The 11375-nt window shown below is 46.7% G+C and overlaps 2 protein-coding genes across 2 annotated transcripts in view; both read right to left on the bottom strand.

The window, feature by feature from the left end:
* Positions 1 to 342, bottom strand: part of LOC102388565 (olfactory receptor 4N5-like) — a 957-nt gene extending 615 nt beyond the window's left edge. Inside the window, exon 1 of the mRNA XM_006037695.1 lies at positions 1 to 342. This exon is cut by the window's left edge and continues 615 nt beyond it. Within this exon, the coding sequence (XP_006037757.1) occupies positions 1 to 342 (342 nt within the window).
* A 9464-nt stretch (positions 343 to 9806) lies between these two features.
* On the bottom strand, positions 9807 to 10742 carry LOC102370689 (olfactory receptor 4N2-like). The gene has a single exon (XM_006037708.1). It carries the CDS (start codon positions 10740 to 10742, stop codon positions 9807 to 9809), a length of 936 nt encoding a protein of 311 aa, XP_006037770.1.
* Between the last annotated feature and the right edge of the window lie 633 nt (positions 10743 to 11375).

The following is an 11375-nucleotide window of genomic DNA, read 5'->3' as shown; positions in this document are numbered from 1 at the left end:
CAGGAAGATCTCAGCCCCTCCTAAGAAATGGAGGAAGAATAGCTGGGTTATGCAAGCCCCATAGGAGATAGCCTTGTGTTGGGCAAAGAAGTCAGCCAGCATCCTTGGAGGGGTAATGGAGCAGTAGCAAATATCCAGGAAAGCCAAGTTGGCCAGGAAGAAATACATGGGGGAGTCCAGGTGGGGGTCCACCCAGATGGTGAGTATGATGAGCATGTTAGCCGGCAGGACGAATGAGTAGAAGATGAGAAACAAAATGAAGAGGAAGAGCTGGACCTCTCTGGTCTGGGCCAGCCCCAGCAGCACAAACTCTGTCACCTCCGTGCCATTCCCATACTCCATCGCACCAGCGCAAACTCCTGTAACAACAACATGTGAGTCAGTGATAGTCTTCATTAGGTGTCATAAGGAAGTATTGGAGGGCAGCTAAAAGCAGGGCACTGTTGTACCAAGTGCTGTACAGACCCTGACCAATACTGAGTGCAGGACTGGGCTGGCACACAATTGCATACAGTTATTAAACTGGCACACCATTGCAGTAAGGCACAAGCAGGATGCCTGGAAAATTTTAAAGAGTTGTCCATGGGGCACCACTATCAAATATGGCATTTTTAGTGGGGTGCCACAGGGTTTGTTGCTTAGCCTAAATATCTTTAATATTTTAATTAAGACATGCATTTCTGTAGACCACTTTCAGGGGCCAGATCAGAGGAAAATTGTCACTTCTGTCTGCACCTGAAGAGGGTGAAGAAGACCCTTTTCAGAATGGGGAGCAGCTCAGTTGGTTCATTTTATCAAAAAGAAGAGCAATAGGTGATGTGATTACAATTCAAAGCTGAAAATACAAGATGCCAAAGAGCCATTTAATGATTGGCAGAGAGGCAAGACCAAAAAAAAATGGTAGGAAGCAAAAGCCAAGCCCATTCCAATTGAAAATAAGGATTGCATTCACAACCGTGGGGGAGATTGACCATTGAAACCAACAGCCAGGGGATGTTGTGCATCTTGTCATGTCTTCATGTTGAATAGACTTTAGTCAAACACTGGATATTGAAATCAAGCTAGAGGAAAGGGGGCCTGTGATACGCAGGAGATCAAATTTAGATGCTCTTAACATCCTTTTGGGGTGTCAGGTATGGTGGAAGACACTGTCACACTTGGTTTTCCACCGACAACAGATGAGGTAGCAATCCCATGCCGCTGGGCTCTGCAGAGAACCCAAATCAAGACAGAGGCCTCTGCTGTACTGCTGAGAGCACAGATCCCAACTAAAACCAGGACGCTGCCATACACCGTCTGTTTATATTTTCTATTTTCAATGTATTTCTGAAAGGCAGGCAAGGATTTCTTAGGGTGAGCTCCTTTATTGGCCCAGCTATGTAACTGGAATAAAGTTTGACAAGCTTGTGAATGTCACACATTCTCTGTCAGGTCTTTCGTCAGGTACCTCTTATATTTTCATTTATTGGTTCTTTCATTTTTCCTCCCATCCATATCTATTTATGCCATAATTTCTTTATCTCTGTTGACTCCAAATACCCACTTCTCCGGTGTTTATTTAGGACCAGATTCCATTCCCGTTCACACGTATAAATGACAAGTATGTAGCTATATAACTGCAGTTTTTTTTCCATTTATGCAGTTTGCAATTCAGCATGGCCTACACTCGTTTACCGAGCATGCTCAGCAGGGCTCTACTCAGCTGTGTGGTTCCCCAGGCAAACAGAATCACTCAGGTACCTGCGTAAGGTCAGGGCAAGTCTGGAAATTTTGCTTGGAAAAAAACCACAAGCAGGTGTTAGTTGCCAGAGGAGGCGGAAGGTATCCTCCACCTTTCAGGTTAATAGCCTTATGGTTAGGACATTGGCCAAGGAGAAAGAGATGCCCTTCCTGTTGGGACTGGCCCACTGCACCTTGCATTTTATAGTCATTGGATGAAATGGTTAAACAGCTCTGGGCAAATACCTGGCCCACTGTGAGCAAGGGTCCTGGCTAGATCCCAGTAGTCCTGTGCTATGCATAGCAGCATCCAGCTTCCTGAGCTACGCTCCCTCTAGCTGGCTGCTTTCCTGCTGGCCCCATGTACCCACTCTGTTGGGTGCTCAGCAGTACTTACCCGCTTTGTAAATCAGGTGTTAAATGAAAACTGGAAAGCATCCATGCTGGACGCAACAGGCGCAGACAAACCCTAGGATTATGCCCGTCACATGTTTAAACTAGAAGAAAAAGGGAAAGAAAAGGAAAGGAAACAAGCAGAGGAAAACCACAGCCAACCCATGCAAGGTATATCCACATCATAACGATGAAGCTCCTTGCATACAAAGACAAGCAAAAGATCTGAAGGAGAAATTGGAGTGGGAAAAGCAGTGGAAGAGTAAGTTAAAACAGCAAGCAGCGTGTCACGGTTCCTCCGCTCCTCGTGTAGAGGAGCCCAAGGAGTGCCAGCGTGCGCTCAGAAAAGGTGGAACTGCAAAGACAAGTGAGGACTTCAAAGGTAGAAACCAGGTGGTTCAAGAATATCTAAGGCACCTCAGGAAGCCATGCTTGGTGTTGGAAATCAGGGAAATACTTAAGGAAACGGGCTCCAGTGTGGGGAGGACAGGTGACTGCATTAACTCCTGGAGCCCAGGTTAGTGCTCCCACTGCGCTGCATGTTACTGAAAGTAAGGGGGATCAGGAGGACCAGGAATATGATCAGACAATCATTCAAGAAATGCTTGGATGCTTATCTTGCTGGGAACCTTTGACCCTCACTGCCTTTGGGGCAGGGGGCTGGACTTGATGATCTTCGAGGTCCTTTCCAGCCCTAACATCTATGAAATCATAGAACAGGAGCATAGAGAAGTAGGACTGGAGCCTCGGCAGGTTTTCTCGGCCATCTCCCTGCCAGAGGCAGGATCATCCCTAGCCAAACCATCCCATGCAAATCATTCTCTAACCCATAAACAAGCCTGACCGGACAGCCTTGCCCCATAACTACAGGCATTGCACCCTGACCTGCCAGAGGTAAAGCAGGGGGACGGTGGTGGTCGGTGTCCTGCTGCTGCAGCGGTTGTTAAAATCCATTTCAGAGATGTAACCAGGAGGGCCGTGTCCTTTGCTAGAGGAAGGCAAAGGACCCCACAGGCTGCAACCATCTGACCATGAGGTAAAATTCCTCCCTGGCCCCAAAGCATGATGAGTCTAGACTGGGGAAAGCAGAACAAGAAAAGGCTGTCTCATGGCAGAAGACCCAAGAGAATCAAGGAAGAAACACGGAGCTCCTAAAATCCGAACTCTTCCACGTGCTGCAGATTAGCAATGCATTTATTTAGAAAAGGCAACGCTGTTATACTGTGTGACACCAGAGTTAAATCTAATGGCAAATTGCACCGTCTCAGTAAAGAGGATTTAAAACAAGCAATTAGGAACAGTCTGAAGCAACCTACCTGATGCTCACAGAGCGGGGCAACAACTTTTTAATAAATTCTCCAGATTACAAAATATTGTAATAGAGCAGAAGCCCAAGGCTTGAGGCCCCAAGATGCAAAGGAAAATTCACCGCTTGGCAAAAGTTTTAGTAAACTGGATGCCAGCACGAAAGACCGCATCAAATTAATTAGCAAGCAGAAAGGGCTTGATCAGCCAAACCATCATCTTCAGCGGGGAAGTCCATATGACAAAATACCTCCCTCTCCCTGACAATCCTAGTAACAGATAAATGCAAAGTGGATATTAAGAGTAGCTCTTGGGGCTAATTTCATCATAATTATCACCCCCTCAAGCACCTCTCCCCAATTTAGGGAAGACCCAGTCAAGATATTCAGGACCAGCCTTAGCCTGAGGAGCTATCAAGCAGGCTGGGTTGTGTCAAGAAGCTGATATTAAACGGTGCTTTAAAAAGTGCCCAGCACAACATCACAGCATGGTTTTTATATACTAAAATACAAATCTGAGTAAGGAAGGAAGGAAGTTCTTTTTAAGACTTCCAAGGCAAGTGCAAATTAAAGTCCAAATTCAAAATACCTAAGCATAATAACCATGTCTATTGTGAGACATATCTTGTTACAGGGCTGGCATCCTATGTGCAATCCCTGGGCCAAAAGAACTGGGGATTCAGCTATCACCCAAAAACCTGACTTGATCTAGGGAGGGAGGGAGGTGGAGACTCACCCTGCACTGTCTTTAGTGAAGCAGTGGCTCTTCAGACTAGTCCCATTTCCATCCTGTCCCGTGCCCAGCCTCCTCCACCCCCAGCTGTCCCCAGCTATAGCCCCTCTGTCTCGGGCAGGGCAGGTTTTGGAGATGCTGTTCTTGTGGCTGGGAAGGGTGGAGCTCTGAGGCCAGGGGAGTGCATTGCAATTTGGCACCAGGGGACTCGTTAGCAAGGCAGTGCCAAGTCAAGAAAGCCATGACTGTGACCCCTCTGGGAGGGACGAGCTAGGCTCTTGGTCACCAGGCCAGCAGGAGGACGACTGGGGCTACTGGGGCTCCAGCCAAACAAGGTCCTCCCAGCAAGGAGCATTGCAGAATCCCTTCTGCAAGCCGATGAGAACGAAAACCCTTCAGACAGGATTACTTCTGGGAAGTACGTCTCTACTGGGAATGTAGTCTCACGTGCCTATCTGGACTTTTAGGAGCCAGACTATTTCTGTAACTTGGTTCTAAGTAATGAGAGAAAAGTCCGTGGCTTTTTTTCCCCATTCTGAAGTACAAACACGTGCTTTGTACTTGCAGATGCTGCACAGCAGGGAGGCGGATGATCTGTGGAAGTCTTCATGGTTTTTTGTTTTTTCTTAATTAAAGTGAAGTCACTTTAATACAGCTTAATCCACAGCTTATCTAGAACCAACAACCCCTGGCAAAACACTTGTTATTAGGACTGTGAGCGGTAATTGGCTTCAGAGGTGTGAGTCTGAAGGATTGAGGTGTCCCTTATAGACTGTGCATAAGCATGAGTGTCTTTGAGAGGGCGAGCGAGCGAGCACCGTCTAGGAACTGGGATTTCTGTTTCCTGGAAAATGTTGCATTTTTTTCCCCACTTTTCGTATCAGGGCAAGACTCAAAGATGCAAAATCTTCGGAGGAGGGTAATGCTGAAAATGTTCCATTTTGGGAGAAACAAGGAAGAATATTTAGACAAATGCTGCCCATGGTGATGGCAAGCCGGAGAAGTAGCCAGCATAAATATATACATTTTTTAAAGCAGAGTTTTCACTTATAGCCTCTCAGGACTAAGTTTTCAACAGGGATGGGCTGGGGAGGGAAGCAGTAATCCCTCCCAAATTCCTCGCTCTCTTAAATGAGGAAAGTTCTCTAAATGAGCATTTTCCTCACTACCAGGATGCTCGAGAGGATTGCAAGGGGCTGGTCTGAGCACTAAGGCACCGAGCACAGTAAACACAGCCAGGGAGAGAGCTCTCACTCCTAGGATATATTTTCCTCCCAGGAGGTTTCCAGCAAGGTGCAGTCACGGGAGAAACGGCTGATCATGTTGGATCTGCAGGACAGCTAGCTGGTCATGATGTGATCACAGTGGGAACGAGACCCGCCAAGCAGGAGAAACAGCTGATCGTGTTGGATCTGCAGGACAGCCAACTGGTCATGATGTGATCACGGTGGGAACGAGATCCGCCAAGCAGGGGCAAATGCCCAGCTGGATGCTGGCCCTGCCTCAAGAATCATCTGCACCTCTGTGGGTAAAATAGGGCCAGGTATCAGTTGCAAGACAGCTGTCAGTAGGACGAGCTGTGCAGTAAAAGGTGGAGAAGTACTGTTTGAGGCACTCAGCAAAGGAAATCATTCCCCTTGAAAGACTTCAGCTTGATGAGAGGATGGAAAGGACTGAAAGTTGCATGTTGCCTGTTGCATGGGTGATGATACTAGGGCTACTAGAGCTTTTCAAAGGCATCTTTAGTAGGGTTCAAAACTAAAAGAAAAAGAAAAAGGAAGCGTGGGTGACGGCTGTGGAGGCCTCCTCCGCCTCCAGCCAAAAGCAGAAGCTGCCATTGCATTTTGTACAAAGTCTCGTCCCATTAGCGTGCGTTAGACATGCTCTGGGAACGCTCATGTTAGAAAGGGCCTGGTGGGGCTCAGGTAGAGAGAGGCTTGTATTCTGAATGCTGACGGGTTTAGGGGAGTTGGACACCTGGCTGCTGATCGAGAAAGATTGGGAAACTTTTCGGTTTTTACTGAGATGCAGTTCTTGCCATGTGGGAAGCCTTCAGGTCAGAGAGAGAGGTGGCTCTGATGTCTGGCCACCTCCAAGGTTGGGCAGCAGCTGAGTGAGGGTTTTTAGGTAACAATATTGGATTCAGGCTCCAGGTTTGCAATGTAAGCCCCACTTTACCTGCCCAAGGGGTTTTTTTTTTGGCTCTGCCCTGAGTCTCAATTCACCTCACTTCCACGCACCAAGTGTCCCACGTAACAGGTCCCCATTATAGGGGGGGTGCCGTGATGATGATCCCTTTGTTAAATACTGTATGAATGCAGACCATAGGCCCATCTTAGACTTCTCTCAGACTTCTCTCACTTTACCTAACCAGCTCCCTGTGAGGGCAGGGGCCAAGGCCTGTGGAGCACCTTTGGCCTCCCCTGCTGTCTCCCTCCTGTGTCACACTGCAGTTTTTGAGGCTTTGTTTTTGGGGGGTTTTTTGCACTACAGCTCTAAATCTTGATCGGCTGAGAGGGGGAGTTTAGTGGCTTGTGGTGTGCCTGGAGATGAAGTGTTGCAGATGCTCTTGTGGACTCGGGGGACTGGACTCAGCGAGGCAGACTGTCTCTGCTGGTCCTGGTCTGTCATTCCTGATGACCTGATGCCGTTTGGTGGTTGTTGTAGGGTTCACCTTCTCTCTGTTGACAGTTTCTGATGCATTTGATCAGAAGTATGCAGCTCACTTCCCAGCTCCCACCCCTCAGTCCCTGCTGCCCGCAAGTGCTTGTTAGATGGCTAGCCATCTGTTTTTCCCTCTTTTCCATACTCTCCATCTTGCCCATATTCTTCATGACCAGAACATGGTTCTTCATGACCCTGTGTTGCCATCTTGTCCCAGCACCGTTTTTATTTTCCAGCCTCTTATTCCAACTCCTGGTTAAGCTGTCGTATACATTTGCAAACATTGTGTGACGTTGTCCTTCTGCTATTCAGTCTTTCACGCTTTTATCTGAGTTTAGTGAGATGGTCTGTGGCAACTCATCAGGGATTGCAATCAGTCACTGGCTAGTTAAACAGGAGAATCCTGTTGAATTCTCCCCCTTTGGCCCTTAACTATTTAAATGAGTAGACAAGTTCAGCAATCCAATCCAAATACTATTAGTATAGACTGAATGTTGTAGTCTAAGGTAGTGGTTTTCAACCTTTTTTCATTTGTGGACCCCTAAAAAAATGTGAATGGATGTGTAGCCCTTTTGGAAATTATGAATGGAGGTGTAGACCCCTTTGCATTGTAAGTGTAGGTATTCTCATATTTTTGATTAATCATGGTCATCTTTCACAGACCCATTAGACATAGTCTGTGGACCCCCAGGGGACTGTGGACTACAGGTTGAAAACCACTGGTCTGAGGCCCCCTTTACATGTTAACAAATGAATTAATGTGTATATAGGTATTTACATGTTAACATATTAATTGCAGTGTATATAGGTAGGGTGCTATACATGCACCCATTTTAAGGTGCCATAATATGGGAAACAAGCCATTAAATGTTCCACATATAATGTAGATATTTTTTCTGCCTAGTTTGTATGGCAACTTAAATTTTACTTGTGGCCAAAGCTGCTGAGTCTGTTCCTAAAGTTACTTCTTGTGTGTTTCTAACCTTTATAGCATATGTGGGATAGGCAAGAAAGTCTACAAGAGGCCTCAAGAAACTTCCTTTCCTCTGAGAACCCGTCTGAACTAGTTCCAGGAGGATCCATGGGAGGTGTTGGTTTCTAAAGGAGTCTCGTCATTGACTTGTGTCTAGCTACCAGGGGCAGATTCAGGATTGCAGTGATAAGGTGAGGTAGAGAAGTTGAGAGAGCTCATTTTACATCTCTCAGTTAAGACAGCTCATTTTGTACGCCACTGAAGGGGATGAGCTCACGGCACACGTGGAGCTGTCAGCAGGAGCTGCTCTGAAGTGCCAGCAGGAGCTCACTGCACATTGGGGGCACAGCCAGAGGTGGGGGGTCACGTCTGCAGCTATGCCACCACACCATCTATGGACCTGTCCCTGCTCGCTTCCCGTTGTCTGGGGGCTTCCTACTGTTACTTCCACAGACCAACATATTGAATGTATCTTCAGTAACCGAGGTTTGAGGCAAAATTAGGATGCTGGGGAAAAGGCTGACAAAAAGCTTTATAGGGCAGTGCAATTACAGTATAATAATTCCTAACCGGCACAAAATCCCATCATTCATTGATATTACTATGCCTAAACTGAAACAGCAGTGTGCTCATTCTCATTTTGGCTGGTTTGGGAAGTGTGTTGACAATGGCTTAATAAAATGCAAACATTATTATTTTATTTTGCTCCTTGTCCAACCAGTGTCCCTGCCAACCTCACACTCAGTCCCACCTTCTTTTCCACTTTCTACAGCTCTCAGACTTTGCCTGTCTGGCCATAAAGTCACTAGAGTGTTACTCTCTGGGTGCTACAGGCTCATTCCAGTTATAAAAGGAAAACAATCCAGAGGTACTAGAGTGTTGCCACACAGTTATTGTGGCCCAAATCTTGTGTCCCCCCCCTCTCAGATGAATCCCTCCAAATGGGAGCAAAGCATCCTCTATCCCTCCCCTTAAAACTAGCCCACCGAGAGGAAAGGTTTGCAAGAGTCAAGTTCCCTCTTGCAGGCTCTCCTTTTGGCTTTAGGACTCCCATCTTTTCCAGAAGTGCTCTAAGCACTTGGCTACTGGGCAAAAGGGAGTGGCAGTACATTTAGTAGGGATATTTCTACTACTATGGATCTGCAGGGCAAAATAGGATCAGCCCTTGCAGGAGCAGTAGGGGAACTACCCATTTTCCAGGATGAACTAGGATTAAGGGTCATGAGGTGACATACCTTTTCTGGAATAGCCTGAACAAGAATTAGCCCAATAGGATTTGGGGCTATATACTTACAGAGCTAACAGAATTGCCCCACAGATGATGTAGACTTACTCCACAGTTAATATAGAGTTACTGCCTGGCTTATACCAAGTTAATTTTTAGTTATTCCATAGATACTATAGAGCGGGAGGTTGTCAACTGGGGGTTGAAAAACCCTGCTATAGAGTTAGTACAGTGTTTCTACACAGCTGTTGTGGAGCCTGTCCATCGATATTATAGATCACTTCATGGATAATACATTTATTCCAAAGTTTTTCTATGGACCCAGAAAATTAGACCATAGGTTCTGCACCATTAAAACCTGCATTCATGTGTTTTTTTAATGCACATTAGATTTAGTACCTCCAATGTCAGGTACTAAATACAAGCGCATTAAGCTGCCCTAATGTGCAGTATGAAAAGTGCACATTTTTAAAGTGATGCATAATGCACAGTAGCCTACTTTACTGTGCATTAGAGTAATTGCATGGGTTTTTACATGACAAGTTAATGTGCAGTATAATAGGCTACTGTGCCTTAAGGAGTGTGTGTAATGTACCCACAGTGTAAAGAATCACTGTACTCCACAGATACCAAGTTTCTAAAAGTTTATTTCCAGGATACTTCAGAGGAGCTCCGTGGTTAATTTGCAGAACCTATACCATGATTAAAGTACTACTCCAGTACAACTCAAACAAAACCTTGCCCAGCACAACAAAAATATTCTGATCTCTGCACTTCTATTATTCTGGCATTCTTCTATTTTCCTTTCCAGAGGCCAGATCTGTCCAGCAGCCTCTTCATAGCACTGAGGATCTCCCTATTCCTCAGCGTGTAGATCATGGGATTGACAAGGGGGAAGACCACAGTGTGGAAGACGGCCACCACCTTGTCCATGGGGAAGCTACGGAAGGGCCGGCAGTAGACGTAGATGGCTGGGCCGAACATGACAAAGACAATGATGATGTGGGTGACACAGGTGGAGGCTGCTTTGCTCTTCCCAAGGGAGGAGCTTGCCCTCAGCCGGACCAGCAGGGCCCCGTAGGAGATCAGCAGAAGGAGGAAGCACATGAAGGTGGCCAGGCCGCTGTTGAAGAACATGATGAATTCCAAGATGTAGGTGTCAGCGCAGGCCAGCTTGATCAACTGGGTAATGTCACAGAAGAAGTTGTCCAGCTTGTTGGGGCCACAGAAGGGGAGAGGAACAATGAGGGCTACTTGGATAATGGAATGCATGAATCCCCCTGCCCAGGCGGCCACCACTAAGGCCCAGCAGACCCCTCTGTTTACCACGGTGGCATAGTGTAGTGGCTTACAGATGGCCATGTACCTGTCAAAGGCCATGCCAATGAGCAGGAAGATTTCAGCTCCTCCTAAGAAGTGGAGAAAGAACAGCTGTGCTAGGCAGGCCCCGTAGGAGATAGCCTTGCGGCGGGAGAAGAAGTCAGCTAGCATTCTAGGTGGAGTGACAGAGCAGTAACAAATATCCAGGAAGGCCAGGTTGGCCAGGAAGAAATACATGGGGGAGCCCAGGCGGGGATCTTTGTGGATGGTGAGGATGATGAGGACATTAGCTGGCAGGATCAGCGAGTAGAAGAGAAGAAACAAGCCAAGGAGGAACAGCTGGACCTCCCAGGTCTGAGACAGTCCCAGCAACACAAACTCTGTCACCTCTGTGCTGTTTCCATGCTCCATTTCATCAGTGCAGAGTCCTGTAACACATACATGAATTCTTGTTATTGTTTGTAGCTGTCCTTGTGTGATGCACCTGTCCTTGTGTGTCATCGTAGCTGTCATGAAAATGTCGGGGTGGGGGAGCAGCTAAGATCAGAGCACCCACCGTTTCAAAGACCATGACCAAAGCTGAGCTCCCTGCATTGTACTAATGCTGAACAGACCTCAAACGAAAATCCGGGTCTCACTACATGCATCTACATACGACGGTAACTGTGCAGTAGCCTAATAACACTGCACAGTAGCGCGTCACACCACGGACAGTGCTAATACGCTACTGTGCAGTATTATTATGCGACTAGTGCGACTAGTAGTGTCACTAAAAAGGCATTTGCCAGCACTACTGTGCAATAACTCTGGTTACTGTGCATTTATTTAGTACTTGGTTATACAATACTAAATTAAATGTGCAGTAACTACTGTGCATTAATGGATGTGTAGAAACACCCACTGATTCTGAGCTCCCTGTTGTGTTTGGTAGGCAAGACTACTTAACTAGTAACTAATGTAGACTAGCAGCAAAAGGATATGAGTAAAGACAAGGCTGAGTGACAGAAAAGGAAAATTCCTCTTGGGGAGTTGCCCTTGGATAGT

The sequence above is a fragment of the Alligator sinensis genome, unplaced genomic scaffold (genome assembly GCF_000455745.1).
Source record: "Alligator sinensis unplaced genomic scaffold, ASM45574v1 scaffold1300_1, whole genome shotgun sequence".
Lineage (NCBI taxonomy): Eukaryota > Metazoa > Chordata > Crocodylia > Alligatoridae > Alligator > Alligator sinensis.
The sequence above is the reverse complement of the archived record's forward strand: the minus strand, read 5'-3'. Positions and strand labels throughout refer to the sequence as shown.

Bases quoted from the DNA above. Each gene is read 5' to 3' on its own strand.
- LOC102370689 (XM_006037708.1), bottom strand. From the start codon at position 10,742: ATGGAGCATGGAAACAGCACAGAGGTGACAGAGTTTGTGTTGCTGGGA.